Source organism: Vulpes vulpes, chromosome 8 (genome assembly GCF_048418805.1).
Source record: "Vulpes vulpes isolate BD-2025 chromosome 8, VulVul3, whole genome shotgun sequence".
Taxonomy (NCBI): Eukaryota; Metazoa; Chordata; class Mammalia; order Carnivora; family Canidae; genus Vulpes; species Vulpes vulpes.
The window spans coordinates 98,751,415-98,768,141 of NC_132787.1; the positions used below are offsets into that span (position 1 = coordinate 98,751,415).

The 16,727-nt window shown below is 35.3% G+C and overlaps 1 protein-coding gene across 1 annotated transcript in view; it reads left to right on the top strand.

The window, feature by feature from the left end:
- SMC6 (structural maintenance of chromosomes 6) overlaps positions 1 to 16,727 on the top strand; it is a 71,451-nt gene that overhangs the window by 29,320 nt on the left and 25,404 nt on the right. Inside the window, exons 10-18 of the mRNA XM_072767666.1 lie at positions 85 to 183; positions 3,623 to 3,769; positions 4,083 to 4,171; positions 4,343 to 4,507; positions 4,889 to 5,067; positions 6,308 to 6,512; positions 9,603 to 9,717; positions 10,956 to 11,116; positions 16,192 to 16,327. Of these exons, the coding sequence (XP_072623767.1) occupies positions 85 to 183; positions 3,623 to 3,769; positions 4,083 to 4,171; positions 4,343 to 4,507; positions 4,889 to 5,067; positions 6,308 to 6,512; positions 9,603 to 9,717; positions 10,956 to 11,116; positions 16,192 to 16,327 (1,296 nt within the window). The remainder of the gene's footprint in view (positions 1 to 84; positions 184 to 3,622; positions 3,770 to 4,082; positions 4,172 to 4,342; positions 4,508 to 4,888; positions 5,068 to 6,307; positions 6,513 to 9,602; positions 9,718 to 10,955; positions 11,117 to 16,191; positions 16,328 to 16,727) is intronic.

Consider the following 16,727-nt stretch of genomic DNA (forward strand, 5'->3'; position numbering starts at 1 on the left):
CCTATTCACTTATGCTTTTAATATGTAGAAAATATTTGGTTACAGTTACTCTTACACATGATTTACTGTATAATTTCTTTGTAGGTCAATGAAATTGAAAAACAGTTGAATGCTATTAGAGATAATATCAAAATTGGGGAAGATCGTGCTGCTAGACTTGACAGGAAGATGGAAGAACAGCAGGTAATTTTTTAAAATACAGATTTAGTAAGTTAAATCATGAGATTACTGATATTAGACTATATTAAAAGACCTACAAAAGTAGCGGTTTCAACTTATATATTTGTGTTTGAATTTATTACTCAAATGAACTGACATAAATTTTTCTTCAAGTACTATCATGCCAATTCTTTTTTATTTTATTTTTTTTTAAAGATTTTATTTATTTATCCAGAAGGGGTGGGGGATTACAGAGAGCATAACAGGCAGGGGGAGGGGCAAGGAGAGAGGGGGAGTGAACATCTTAAGCAGACTCCTCATTCAGCATTGAGTCCAAAGCAGGGCTCGGTCTCACAACCCCAAGATTGTGAACTGAGCCAAAATCAAGAATCAGACATTCAACCGACTGAGCCACCCAGGCTCCCTGGCAACTCTCTTTTAAAGAGTGTTGTGGGGGGATCCCTGGGTGGCACAGCGGTTTGGCGCCTGCCTTTGGCCCAGGGCGCGATCCTGGAGACCCGGGATCGAATCCCACATCAGGCTCCCGGTGCATGGAGCCTGCTTCTCCCTCCACCTGTGTCTCTGCCTCCCTCTCTCTCTCTCTCTCTTTCTCTCTCTCTCTGTGACTATCAGAAATAAATAAAAAAAAATTAAAAAAAAAAAATAAAGAGTGTTGTGGGGATCCCTGGGTGGCACAGCGGTTTGGCGCCTGCCTTTGGCCCAGGGCGCGATCCTGGAGACCCGGGATCGAATCCCACATCAGGCTCCCGGTGCATGGAGCCTGCTTCTCCCTCTGCCTATGTCTCTGCCTCTCTCTCTCTCTCTCTCTCTCTCTCTGTGACTATCATAAATGAATGAATGAATGAATGAATGAATGAATGAGTTGTGTTCGTATGTGATCAGCCAGTTGAGCCCAGTGATATAACACTTTAAACTCATGCATGTGGACAGTGGTACTTCCTTACCAACTAGAGATGCTACAACATGAAGCTTCTACTCTTGTGTTCATTAGGAGTGTCAAGATAAAAAGTCTTGAGGTGCTTTGATAATAGCTGAGTACCATGAAGTATGACACTTCAAAACTGAGCACAATGCCTAGAATTTCCAGGGAACTGGGGAAGTTTTAGGGCCCAGAACCATCAGAAGATTTTGTGTAGGTAGAACACATATGGAACAAGTTGTTAGGTCTGTTAAGGTTAATTTCAATCCAAGAGCCTAGGTGGAAACTATGTTATTTATTTATATAAGATTCAAGAGTCTTCCACTGGGGCCTAAAGGTAGAAGTTGGCTGAATGGTAAATAAAAGCAGTAATTTTCTGTTAGTGGTGTCCACATTGACCTTTTTATCATATTGTAGATCCACTGTTTATACTCACCTTTTCATTCTTTTTTTAACGGCTTTATTGAAATAGAATTCATACACCATATAATTCACCAATTTAAAATTTGAACTTGAGTGTTTTTTTTTTTTTTCAGTATTTCACAAGGGTATATAGCCCACAATGCATAAGTCCTTGCATTTTGTCATGCCAGAGGTATAACAGAGCTAAACTCTTAGCTTTTTCATTTTTATAGGAGCCCCAGCTATTCAGTGTGGCTAATATACCTCTTAGTATTCTGTTCTATTCAAGTGCTTTGGGGCCCCAGGCTTAATTTATAGTATAGAATGTAATCTTCCCCACCTTTCTTTTTCAAACTAAGCGGATATTTTTTTTCCCTTTAAGTGTTATGTTATATTGGGATGCCTAGGTGGCTCAGCGGATGAGCATCTGCCTTTGGCTCAGGGTGTGATCCCGGGGTCCTGGGATCGAGTCCACATCAGGCTCCCTGCAGGGAGTCTGCTTCTTCCCTCTGCCTATGTCTCTACCTCTCTCTCTCTCTGTGTCTCATGAATAAATAAATAAAACCTTTAAAAAAAGTTTTACGTTATTAATCTATTAAAAGTAGGAGATAAATATGTAAAAATAACAGAAATAGGCCAAATTTCTTACTACCTCTTCAGGTGGTAAATGGAAGTTCAACCCCACCCACCTTTTCTCACTTCAGATTTTCATTTCTGTGAGAATATTCTGGAATTTTTTTCCCCATTCTCATTTCTTAGCTTGTCATAGAGGAAGATGCAAGTTACTTTTCTGCTTGAACTCCAACCTAAAAATGGAATCCAGGGGCCCCTGGCTGGCTCAGTTAGTAGAGAATATGACTCTTGATTTGGGGGTTGTAAATTTGAGTCCCATGTTTGGTGTAGAGATTACTTCAAAATAAAATAATTGTTTTTTAAATTAAAAAAAATAATAAAAATGGAATCCATTTTGAGTAATAAATGTTCACTTTTTTTCAAACGGGAAAAGAGGATTTTGAGGCGGGGTGATTCTTTAGTTCTGCAGGCCTTTGCCCCTCTTAAGCATTTGGGCACTCTATATAGTAAATGGTTAATTTCTGGAGGGTAAGAACTATCTTATTTTTTATTTGTATCCTTCCTACCATGTCATGTATTTTGACATGGTGATAGATTTTAACCATTCATGTATTTTGCATGGTGATAGATTATAGAATGACTATTAAGTGGAAAGAATGTGAAGAAATAGTGTCTACTACACTCTCTCTTTCTGGAAAAAGTTTGCTGATCCCTGATCCTGATAGTTCTCATATTAGTCTCCTAATCCATTCCTATTGTCAGTGCCCCATTTTGGTTTCAAATTCATTTCGCTCCAGAATGTTAACTCTTTACACTCCAGTTGTTTCCTTTAATTTTCCCTCCACCCTGTATGTGCTTCCAAAGTGATTTGATGTACAGATTTGGTCATGTCTTTTCTCTCTGTAACCTGGAGGGTTAAGTTGTAAGCTGATTTTCAGGAAATTCTGGCTCTTCCACACTTCCGGCTCAGCTCCCACCACTACACTCTCAGTTTAAGCTCCAAGTATTTTCATTTTCAAAAGTAGTGTTGTTATTGACTTTCTACATGATTTCCCATCTGTCTGTAACACCTTTCCCCAGCTTTTCTCTTGGTACATTTGGATTAATCTTTCTAGTCTCTGTTCAAATGCTGCTGCTGCTTTGAAGGCATTGACACGTTCTGGCAGACCTCTGGATTCTTTCTCTGTGCTTCCATGATTATAAATAGACATAGCAAGCTTAAGCATTATTGTAACCGAACCGTATAATCAATTTAAGCAATCTGTTCTGCTGTTAAATTGTGTCTGTCTCCCTTTAATTGTGTTACTTGCAGACCATTGTTACTCTATCTTTATATCCCCAGAAGATAGCATGTTTGTTGGATAACTAAATGTGGAATTAAAAATTATATTTTAGTATTTTATATAATTATGTTTGCCTCCCTAATGTCTTGGGATTATTTAGTCTGAGTGAAACTAAGTTTGCTATTTGCTATATTATAATTTAAATTTTTTTTCCTGTTTATTGAAGAAAAGTAAAATCCACTCTAACAATGTTATTTTCTTAAAGGTTAGACTTAATGAAGCAGAAAAAAAATACAAAGATATTCAAGATAAACTGGAAAAGATAAGTCAAGAGACAAATGCACGAGCACCAGAATGTATGGCATTGAAAACAGATGTTACTGCTAAGAAAAGGGTCTATAATGAAGCTGAGGTGAGAGAAATTTTTCCAACCTGGAATATTAAATACTTCAGATCAAATATAAAATACTGCCCATTTACTTTTAAAAGTAGAGTTTCTGTGATTCGGTAGAAATCTGTGCTACTTTCAGACTTCAAAAAATGTAATGGTTTCATATGGCTGTTTAAGTACTTTATTTAAAAAAAATACTTTTGCATATATTTAGCAAAATCTTCTGATATGAAGATGTGGCAAAAGTGGATTTGAATGGGATATATATATATATATATATATATATATATATATATATTTTATTTTACCAAAGTGTGTCTAATTTTTTTGTTAGGTTTTATATAATCGTTCTCTAAATGAGTATAAAGCATTAATGAAAGATGATGAGCAGCTTTGCAAAAGAATTGAAGAACTAAAGAAAAGGTAAGATGGTTACTTGGCCATGTTCATGATTACCTCATTTTAATACTGTGAACTCAGTGAAATGGAGTATTTTCCATATTGTTTCTAAAGGAATTTTATCACATTGCTTTGTATTTTTTAAATGTTCAATTTTCCATGTAACATTTTCTACTTTGGGTTATTTACTATCAGTACCGATCAATCTTTGGAACCTGAACGATTGGAAAGGCAAAAAAAAATATCTTGGTTAAAAGAGAGAGTAAAGGCCTTGCAGGATCAAGAAAGCTCAATCAATCAAGAGATTGAGCAGTTTCAGCAAGCCATAGAAAAGGACAAAGAAGAACGGATCAGAATTAAGTAAGTTTCAACAACCTTAGAATGATTTTTTTCAATGATTTGAAAATCATGTGGTTTGGTCTTTATATGAAGAGAGACAATATGTTTTGTTGTGGTTGCTGTTCTTGTATTGAGTAAAATATTTAAAATTACCTTTCTCAGAGTTTTCTAACACTTGTAGAGCTGGACAATTTCTGAGATTTCTAGTCCTCATCCCTGTGACATCATTATTTACGTGCTAAGTTTTGAGGACTTGAGACTTTTTCTCTAGTAACACAGTCATTTTCAATTTCATCTTTAGTTAGCCGAATCATTCACTGGCATGCAGGTGTTAGAGGGAAAGGCTGGATATTTCTGTATAACAGTATCACATATCTCTTCTGTTTTTCTGCTTTTTTTTAGGAGGGAAGAATTAGATGTGAAGCATACACTGAGCTATAATCAGAGACAACTGAAAGAATTGAAAGATAGTAAAACTGATCGACTAAAAAGATTTGGCCCTCATGTTCCAGCCCTTCTTGAAGCAATAGATGATGCCTACAGGCGTGGGCATTTTACCTGTAAACCTGTGGGTCCTTTAGGTATTTGTCACCATTTGCTCAGGGTATAGGAAACATTAAAAATAAGGTTTTATTTTCAGGAAAGGATCTTCTGAATCTATGTAAGAGGTGCATAATTATATGTGGATTTTAATTATCTATATTTTAAGAAGTAATGATAAAAATCACTTTATAATTTCCCTTTATTTTTAAAGCATAAAGTAACCAAAAGCAAGAGAACTTAGGGGAAAAAAGGTATCTATAGGGTTGAATAATCTGATTTTTTTTCCTAAATGAATGAATAAATAAATGAGCTAATTTGAATATTAATTAGTTGGAAATAATTGATTAGTTGGAAAATCCAGTGACATAGTAGTACAGTCAGAAGAACCCTCACCACCTGAGTTTTGTGTCACCTTTATAAAATATCTTTTCTTAGTTTCTCTTAAGGTAGGACAACATTGTTTTTAAGTCCTTTTCAGGGACACCTGGGTGACTCAGTGGTTGAGTGTCTGCCTTAGGCTCAGGGCGTGATCCCGGGATCAAGTCCCACATCGGTCTCCCTGAAGGAAGCTTATGTCTCTGCCTCTCTATGTCTCTACTCTCATGAATAAATAAATAAAACCTTAAAAAAAAAAGTCCTTTTCAAGTGAAAAACCTGGGTTTATTGAATTATCCATATATATATATGAGATTAAAAAAATATTTGTTGAATTCTCCTGAGAAGTTATCTCTAATTCTGTAATATCATTAAGTGAAAATGATGCTGTTAATAGAAATATGTATTGTTGCTAAAGCAAGGTATTACTGTGTAAGTACAGCATTATACACGGTGTTAAGTGTTACAGTAAGGTCTCTTCATGTAAATGCTACGGACCTCTATACCAGGATCCATTTCAACAGATGAGGCATTTTCTCTCTGTTTCTAAAATTTCAGTATTAATCAGTTTTACAGAAAATAATAATCTATAAACAGTTTGGTTTCCTTTTCAAAATGCCATTCAGAGCCTGGAATAATATACACTTACATAGAAAAACATCTGTTCATTTACACTGGAGTGAGTGAGGCAGTTCTTTTCACAGGATTTGATGGGTTTTCTCCCCAGTGTATCCAATGGATATGTGGGGATCTCACATTTAGTTAACATAAGATCTGTAATGTCATGTAAGCTTCTTTATATGAAAATATTTTGGACGTCATTTATAAACTATTATAAAAAGATATTTACATTAATATTTCAAAATATTTATGGGCCTTTTCACAATTTTCTCTCACTTTTAGGAGCTTGCATTCATCTTCGCGACCCTGAACTTGCTTTGGCTATCGAATCTTGCTTGAAAGGACTTCTGCAGGCCTATTGTTGCCATAACCATGCCGATGAAAGAGTTCTCCAGGCACTGATGGAAAGGTTTTATTCACGAGGGACCTCACGGCCACAGATAATAGTTTCTGAGTTTCGGAATGAGATGTATGACGTAAGACACAGGTGAGGCATCAGTAGCTAAATGCCATTTCTGGTTTTGCTTAATCATGTCCAAGATAAGAAAGAATTAAGACATTTTTATGTTAACTAAATCTATAGTACTGATTTATGAAATTTCATCAAGCCACTTCTTTAACTTCAGTCTAGGTACTGGAGATACGTAGCTAATTAAGACATGTTCCCTGCCCATGAGCTCCTTACATGAGGTCTGTGGTGGGAGCCAGTACAGTGGAAGAGATGTGGTGGGGCATAGAAATTATACTAAGGAAAGTGATACAGACCACAGCAAATTAAGGGGAATGTGGGGGTAGGGATACTAAAGAAGAGCTTTGGCACTGACTACTTACAGTTCAACTCTTAAGGTGCTTTGCAGATTCCATAAAGAGCTGTGGTCATTTTCTTTGATGACCCTAAAAAATTTTCTCAAGGGCACCGTACTTAAACCAGCCTCTTTGCTAACTGCTGACTGGCTAATCACTTTACTTCCAAATATAATATGTATTTTCTCTTTCATCCTTTGTCAGCTTTGGTAAAATTGGATCACAGAATGCATATGTAGCTCAGATGAGAGAGTAATTATATGTTGGTAGGTTAGCGAAGAAATTAGAGAAAAGAGGAAAAGTGATCATTCTTCAGACCTGATGAATTTGTCAAGTGACGGGTTAACTGCCTTTTAAGCAAATAGAATTCTATGTGCAAAATGCATAGAGCCATGACATAAATTATTCCGCGAAAAATAGTGTTTGCATTATAGATAGCAAGGGCAGATTAAAAGCAGTATTTAGAGGGTGCCTGGGTGGCTCAGCTGGTTGTGCATCTGACTCTTGGTTTCAGCTCAAGTTATGATCTCAGGGTTGTGAGATCAAGCCCTGTGTTGAGTTCCACTCTTAGCAGGAATTCTGCTTAGGATTCTCTCTCCCTTTTTGCCCCTCTCATTGTGGTTGTGCGTAAGTATGTGCTTTTTCTCTCTCCAATAAATACTTAAATCTTTAAAAAATAATAAAACCATTATTTAGGAAGAAATCAATAAAACTTGTTACTTAAATGTAAGAGAATGAAAGAATTGAGGATAACCATTAGGTCTCTGGCTGAAGTGACTACTGAGCTGTTGTTGCTAGTAATTGGTTTAGAAAAAGTGCGATAAAAGTGGATTTGCCAATATTGGATAAGTCCTATTGTAGAATTGTCAACTTTGAGCTTTTAGGTTAGAAATAAGTATTTGGGAGTTAGAGGTAAACAGTTTTCCCAGTGTGCATGAAAATTTGGCCTTACATTAGTTTCTAACTTTGATTCCTGATTTCTAAATCCTGACAAAAGTGAAATTTCCGTTGTGCTACCAGACAACATTGGTTATGGTAAAAAATGACCCCTGTCAGGGTAGTTGCATCTAGAGTGAGAGAACTTGAGTGCTTGGTAGAATGCCAATATGGTGACTTGCAATTGGGCATTTCCCTACAGGGGCCTTGGAATCTATCCCTGGGATATTGCTATGAGAGATTGACTTCTGTGAGGAATATCCTCCTATACCAGCACTGTCCTTTGGGAACCAGGAACAGGGGTCCTGAACAGCTGTTGGGACTGCTCCATGATTTGTGTGTGGACTCCCATGAATAGGAATGCCTGGCACTGCCCTACTGGCACACTGTGTTTCCCAGTGATTGTATTTGCAGTCTCCCAGCAATGTATCACCTCCTGTGACGGGGTGCAGAGTGAGCTTCATTTGTGCAGCATGATGTCACTTCTTTGAAATAGGTGAATCAGTGTGCTGTGAAAGAGGGCCTCAGGAGTTAGGTAGGTTTCGGAGAGTGAGAAAGGAAACTGAACCAACATCCACTCAGGATTCAAACACTCGTGGTGACCACAGGATTTTTGGCTTTTTAATAGGTAGATAATGTATACTATTGGGTTAATACTACATTAGAATTTTTTAGAATGGGTAGATATTATAGAAGAAGAGGGAATCAACTGAAAAAAAGTGCTGCTTGGAAAGTAGTTCATTGATTGACCATGAGGCCTAGGCTGGAGGCGAAGAAAGTGAGGCCTGCAAGCCTCCATAGATCTGCTGGATGCAGTTAGCAGTTTTAATAAGGCATGGTCAGCTGGGAAAGCTCTAGCTGTAACTCGTGGGAAGTTCAAGGTTAATGGAGCAGCTCCAGGGCATGACAAACTCCATGTTTGCCTTTCAGAGCAGTTTGGTATTAGGCTGAAGTTCAAGTTGGTGGAGTTCAAGTAGAAGAAGTTGGATATTACTTTTAGGTGTTGACAGAATATTGACAAGTTGGGTACATTTAATACTCTCTCAACTTCAGCTGTCTACAGACATTTTGGAGGAGTGACTTTTTTGTGAAGAACTTTATCAGTACATACTGCAGTTCAAACGCTAAAATTTTAAAATTGGGCATGTTACTTTAATGTAGAAAGGAAGAATAAAACACCATTGGAATATTAAAATGAATCAGGTATATTAAGCTCACATTAGTTAGACAAACTCAAAAGAGGACCCTGGAAAAGTGTATAGCTCCCCAGGAAATACTAGGAAGTGTTTCCTTTCCTATAAAGATGGCTTTATTCCCCTTGAAGTACGGGCTGCTGAACTGCTCAGTGTGCTGGCTACCCATAACTGTGTCTACATCTGCACATCCTGTCCTGCTCAGCAGAAGAGATGCTCTTTTTCTCTAAAGCTGTTATTCTATGTAGTCTCTGAATTGTATGCTTTCTTGCCAACTGATTTGTTGAACTGTTATTTTTAATTATTTCAACTCTCTCCTGAACCTTAAACTTTCCTACTACGTTGACTTCTCTCCTTTTGAAACATCCTAGGTCAGTGTTTTGCCTCCTCCATCTTAAGAACAAACTCCTTTAAATTAGAGAATAATATTATCAATCCCATGGTTATGATGATTAAATGGGCTAATATTATTCATAATATTCTTAGAGTACCTAGCACTTAATATAAATGTTTGTTCTTTAAACCTATTAACAGATGTTTTCAAATGTTATATTTTCCATTGTCTTATCCAGTCACACATTAAAAAGATATATGTATAAAATTAAAGTTTGATAAATTAATACTTATATATTTTTGTTTCCTAGAGCTGCTTATCATCCAGAGTTTCCAACAGTCCTGACAGCTTTAGAAATAGATAATGCAGTAGTTGCAAACAGCCTGATTGACATGAGAAGCATAGAGACAGTGCTTCTGATCAAAGTAAGATAAGATGCTTGCTGAATTTTATATTACTTTTAAATTTTCAGAACTGGATTGGTTATATAAATTCCTATTCCCATTCTGTATTATAGAGTTATTAATAGGTTTTACTACTGTACTTTTACCTCACAGGAAACCATAGAATAATACAGAGCTGGTTGGTTTATGCATTTTCTGCCTAGGGGAACTTTATACTTTTGGCTATTCCTCAGTAAATGTTTCACAAATACATACTATTTTGGTGAATGATGCTATAATTTTTTTGTTGTTTATTCTTATTCTATTTTGTTGTTTATTCTTTTTGTTTATGGATTGGCTACCAAATTCATTTTTTATTTACCCTTTTATATGTGTATTATTATTTTGTTTTTAAACAAATACTCATTATTTTATGAGTTCTTTTATCAAAACTTTGAAAGTATTGTAAAAAGATCAGTATTTCAGTATTTACTCTTCATCTGTGTATTCTTGGATTAGATCTTCATTGGCATAAATTTACTGAGAAGGAACAGGAAATTCAAAACAAATCTAATCAAAACAAATGTAGAGTTTGTTTTTCTCATTAATGGTAAGGGAGAAGTAATCGTATCAGTAATTTAAATGTATATACAGTTGTTGCAAGGTCATATTGTAATTATTTGTGGGCTTTGCTCACTTACATGTTAGAAGGATACTTGAAAGAAAATAAGGAAGATCTCTTGCCTGTCCCCAGAGGATAGATAGGCCTCCATTAAGCCTGATGCCCTTTTAACTTCTTCTAGGGCTTATTTCCAGGCTTTCCTCACATAATTCATCATATTAATCTTTTATTGCAATTTGCTGTTCACTGACATCTTTTTTTTTCAGGCTGTAAAAGTTTAGAAAAAGTAAGATTTGTATGAACTCTGGCCTAAAGTAAATATTTTCATGTGGAAATGTACTTAATGTACTAATTAATATACTAAATATGTACTAAAATTTTTAATTTTAACGGATAGTAATAGTAGAACTTAAATCAATTTCTCATAAAGCATTGCTTATTCTGTCCTAAAGACTGTCAGTAGTTTTAATTCTTTGCATCTTGAGAGTTGATTTTGAAACTCTTATTTAACTTTCTGGAATTATTTTACTTATGTTTAAATAAATGTTTAAATAAAAAATACTTGAATCTTAAAATAATGATAGGTAACATTCAGAAATTGTGTATCAGAAATGCTATGGCATAACTTAAAAAATCTATTTTTCCCCTTATTTTTCAGAATAATTCTGTAGCTCGTGCAGTAATGCAATCTCAAAAGCCACCCAAGAATTGTAGAGAAGCTTTTACTGCTGATGGTGACCAAGTCTTTGCAGGACGTTACTATTCATCTGAAAATACAAGACCTAAATTCCTAAGCAAAGATGTGGATTCTGAGATAAGGTTAGTGTCAGTATAGCGTTATTTTGGCATTCCTACTGCTTTTTGTAGGGTTTGGTTCCCTTCATATTACTCCATTAGTAGTTATTTCAGTGAAGGATTGTGAGTGATCTGTTCAGGCTTAAAAGATCATTTAGTTGGGGATCCCTGGGTGGCGCAGCGGTTTGGCGCCTGCCTTTGGCCCGGGGCGCGATCCTGGAGACCCGGGATCGAATCCCACGTCGGGCTCCCGGTGCATGGAGCCTGCTTCTCCCTCTGCCTGTGTCTCTGCCTCTCTCTCTCTATCTCTCTGTGACTATCATAAATAAATAAAAATTTAAAAAAAAAAAAAAAAAAAAAAAAAAGATCATTTAGTTGGATGTAGAATTCTGGGTTGATGGTTGTTTTCCATCATTACTTTGATGACCGTATTTGCTAAGAGCACGAAGTGTGTTCCTTTGACCAGCTGATTTGCAAGGAGATAGGAGCTGAATTCAGAATATACATCAGCTATACCACTGTCCTGTCATTTAGCTCTGACTCTGCTCAGTGAGAGTTTAGGTGTTCTGGTTTACAATCTGGCTCAAGTTCTGTATTGTGTCTCTGACTGTATTTCGAGTTGCACTGTTCTAAGAAGGTCATTTGGCACAATTAGAACACATATCTAGAAAAATAGAGCTGCCAGAGGAGACAAAGTGAGAAGCTGAACAAAAACTAGTAAGTGTATTTAGTGAAATTCATAAACATGGCAGAAAATATTTTTGGTACCAAAAAAACCATGATTTTTTAACAAAACTAATTCAGTTAACAAATTGATAGGTTGGGACTAAATTAGTGACCTGCAAGGCCTTCAGTAGAAGGACTTAGAACTTATATAAAATAAACACCTAAGAAAAGTGAGTAAAAGTATTCTAAATGACTTGCAGGTGTAGGGGAAATGAGAGTTTTGTTGAAATCTCTTGCTTTCGAATAATCTTAGTCATTTTTGTGTGACTATGACAAGCAGCATAAAGAAAAATAGCCATAATGGATATCAGTCAGAAAGTTTGGTGAAACTTCTTACTTAGCAACAGAAAAAAATTGGATGACCAGCAACTTGGTGGCCTGGCACTAACCAACCCCACGTTTGACACTGAGTCTCTTTGATAGGGTATTTATGTCCTAAGTCTTAAAAAAAAAAAAAAGAAGAAGTAAGGCACTTTTGGAAAAGATTGTAAGTATACCTCAGCAGCAAATTGTAATCTCTGATTCTAACATTTTAGTGATAAAGGTTTCAAGTTGATACTTAGCTTCATTTTTTGGCTAATAGTATTTGTATTAATGCGTAGGGGACATATCTTTTGTTTTAAGACCCAGACGAACAGTGGTTTTTTTTTAAAGGTTTCCCCCATTGATAAACTTTATTGATTGTAAGTATACCAAGTTCTGGGTATTATGTTAATTTGAGTAAGTCAGAGAAAGACATACTGTATGATTTCATTTATATGTGCAATCTAAAGAACAAAACAAACAGAAACCAACACATAAATATGAAGAACAATCTGGTGGTTAAACAGTCTCTCTCCAGAGGGGAGAGGGATGAGGAGATGGCTGAAAAGGGGGAAGGAGATTAAAAGGTATAGACTTCCAGTTGGAAAATAAGTAAGTCATAGAAGTGTAATGTACAGCATAGGGAATATTAATATTTTAACAACTTTGGTGACAGCTGCTAGATTTATTTTGGTGGTCGCTTCATAATGTATATACATTTTGAATCACTGTGTTGTACACCTGAGACTAATGTAACGTATGTAAACACCTCAAAAGAGAGAAAGGCTAATAGCTAAAAAAGTCAAGTCTGAAAGAATGTAGGAAGGAGATGAAGGCAGTGGAGGAAATAAAATTTCTGTATTTTCTTCAATAAATTTTTTTAAAAAAGAGCATATACTAGGTTCTAATGATAGTTAGATGACTTTTGTGTCATCTGTTTTGACCTGAACCAGTGTGATAGTTGCTTGATATTGGGAAGTTTAGAAAAATTCACTAGTATTTTTTAAATATAGAAGAGTATAAATTGGGAAACAAAAGTAGTTTATAATTGTGTTTCTCCATTGTCCTTGTTGACTTTTTAAAAAGCAATTAAAAAAGGGAATATATAATGCATATGGTGAGAAAGTTCAGTGTAGAAAAGTATACAGAGTGAAACTGTTCTTACCTCTCTTTCAGAAGTAAATAGTTCAGCAGTTTCTTATATATGTTTCCAGAACAGTTTATATCTTTGTACCATTTATAGTGACTTTTTAAATTGAGATATAATTCACATACTATAAAAATTCACTCTATTTTAAAGCATACAATTTAGAGATTTTTATTACATTGACAGGCTTGTGCAGCCATCAAGGTTGGCTAATTCCTGAACATTTTTTATCACATTAAAAAGAAAACCTATACCCATTAATCTTTACTTCCACAATTCCCAACTCCTGGAAACCATTAATCTGCTTATGGAGTATACTATTCTGGATATTTCATATAAATGAAAATATACTATGCAACATTTTGTGCCTGGTTTCTTCCATTTAGGTGTAAAGTTTATCCATACTGTGCTATGTATAAGTATGTATATGGTTTCTACATCTTGCTTTTTTTCTGTCAGTGTTATATCTTGGCAGTCATACCATATCAGGGCTGTACCAGTACGCTGCTTAGCCAGTTCGCTGTTGATGGACATAGGAGTGTTTGCCATTTCCTCTTATATCATGCTGCAGGGAGAACACACATGGATCTTGGCATATTTTTGAAAGTGTGTGCATAGCTTAAATTCTTAATAAGGGAAATGCTAAGTAAGAGGATATATAAATTTTTAAATTACTTAATAGCTGCTTCCAAATGACTATAATTGATATGTTAATATATAATTTATGGTTTGATTTTAAATAATAATATTAAGCAATTACTAATGTTTGTAATATGTATAATAATGAGCTTTAATAGTTATTAAAAATACATAATTTAACATTATTTTATTTTTGTATAAGTTGACCATTTAACAGTGATGGCTAAATGACTAGAAAGATTCCCCGATTTCCCCCCATACTACGAGTATATGAAGGGTGCCCTCTTTAACTCAGCACTGACAGATTTCTAATGATGAAAAACGGCTCTAGAATTTAAGCAAAAAGATTATAGTGTATTTCATAATTTCATAACGAACAGAGTGACTTTTTAATAGGCAGAGGGTTTTAGGTCTTAAGTACAAGTACTGATTTGGTTTGATTATCCCAGTGTGGTTTCCCATGATGAAAGTATACATAAGCTGCAAGACAAATGTATAAGGTGGCTCTCAGAATAAGTCTGGTGTAGTTACTGCTTACATACGAGATCCTAAAAAAAAAGTTTACTTGTGGATTTTTGAATTGCCAAAATACTCTAACATTTTTAATGTAATTTTCCAAAGTGAGTTTTTCAAATTTATTCTTTAAAACAAGTACTGAATGAGTACTTAATGGCCAGGCCCTGATCTGGGCACAAGGCACAGCACAAAATAAAGTACAAAAAATTTCTCATCCTGGAGCTTAGGGTAAGAAGAGGGAGAGAGACTGTATATAAATACTAACTGGGTCATGTGCTTTGGAGACAAACACAGCAAAGTCAGGGCTGGAGACTGAGGTGTGTGTAGATAGGCAGCTCAGGGGCCTCTGTTCATCCCCTGCAAGCGATGCACACAACACTCAGCTCAGCTACTGCACCTGTTTGATTAGGTGGCAAAGGTTCTTGCTCCATGTAAAAATTCATTAAAAACTGAGGACCACTATATGAAAGTGTGTCACAGAATTCATCCTGTGATGCAAAAAGGAAGTTGTACAATTTAGCAGTTTTGTTTATATAAATTATGTTGATTGCTTAAGTTTATTTTAAGTATTCAGGAAATTGTATAACAGAATATTGTCTGTGCTTATTTTCTTATTTTTGATTTAGGCTCTGGGTTTCAAAGTTTGTTTACTTGGTAAATATTTTATTTTTAGTGGAATTATTCTTTGTTAATAAAGGTATATATTTGTATGATAAATATTTCTTATTAAATCTTGGGTTATCTTAAGTTTTTGTATCTGGCTCCATTTTTAACAGAAATACCAGTTATTTTCCTACTTTCCTCATGTTTATCATTTATTCAGCTAACATTTATTGAGTCTTTTTCTGATTTTGAGGATTCTGGCAAAGTAGCACAGAGTATTTCATCAAATTTAAGCTGCTCTGTTATTAAAAAGAAAAAATGCTGCTAATTGAACCATGAACTGGAATATGATTTCAGAGATGTTAAAATGTGGAAAAATATGTATCTTACTGAAATACGGCAGACAATGTCAGTCAGTGACAAACTTTTAACTGCAAAGGTAGTTCTCTCCCGCCAGGCACACAACTCTAGGAGACAGGTGCTTGGGTCCAGGAGGCAGGAAGAGTTGACTTCTCAAGACAGTGACTGCTGTCATAGAGACCCTGTATGGCTTTGGCATCTCCTTTTTCTTACATCTCTTCTCATTGTCCTCTTCTCCATCCCTTTCACTCCAGCACATTTGGAGCATTTATCCAATGACAGTACCTGTTGAGCTGTCAGCTTTCTTTTTTTCACTTCTCTGTGCTTCGGCATGTGTCTTTCCATGTCCCACAGTTGGTCCAGCTGAGGAAATCTTTAGAAAATACGGTTCAGTTGTCACTTCTCCAAGACTCACTCTTATGTGCCCACGGTTCTGTGGATATATACTGTCCTGTTCATAGTTTAACATTACAGCCTATTTCCTGATTTTCCCCCTTTTTGTTTGATTCCTTCATGTCTTAATTCTGCTTCCACCTCTACCTATCACTGTGCATGATGCCTGCCACACAGAAATCATAAATATGTCTTAATGAAATGAGTAAAATAAGATTCCAGTTTAGATATCTTTTTAAATCGCTATATTTTCATGTTACTAATAACTTAGTAGGAATATAGAGCTGGTTTAACAGAATAGAATTTTACAAGTGTGTCATCACAAACAAGCTCTTCTATATTTATAAAGACCTAAGTAATTGTAAATTTCGGAAATACAAAAGGTGTTTCTTATCCTCTTCTCTCTATCCAGTGACTTGGAGAATGAAGTTGAAAATAAGAAGGCCCAGATATTAAATCTTCAGCAACATTTGTCTGCCCTTGAAAAGGATATTAAGCGCAATGAAGAATTTCTTAGAAGGCGCCAAATACATTATAGAGAGTTAAAGGTAAAAAAAAAAATATATATATATATATATATATGTCTTTTTTTTTTTTTTTCTTATCCACTTCCAAGTTATTTTTAAGGTCCTACCATTCATTTAGTTTTAGAGGAGTTCTCAAACTTTTTCCCTCAAGCCTCTTTATAGTCTTAAAAGAGCTTTCCCTTATGTGGGTTTTACCTAATTATTGAAAGTTAAAATAAACTTCAAGAATATTTGTTGGTTCACTTAAAAAAAACTCATGTGTTAACGAAAATAACACTTTTATGGAAAATAGGTATATTTTTCCAAAACCAAAAATATTTAGTGAGAAAAATGACATTTTTATATTTTTAAATAGTATAAAGGGTACATAATACCTTAGTTTTTTTATGAAAATAGTTTGAGGGATCCCTGGGTGGCGCCG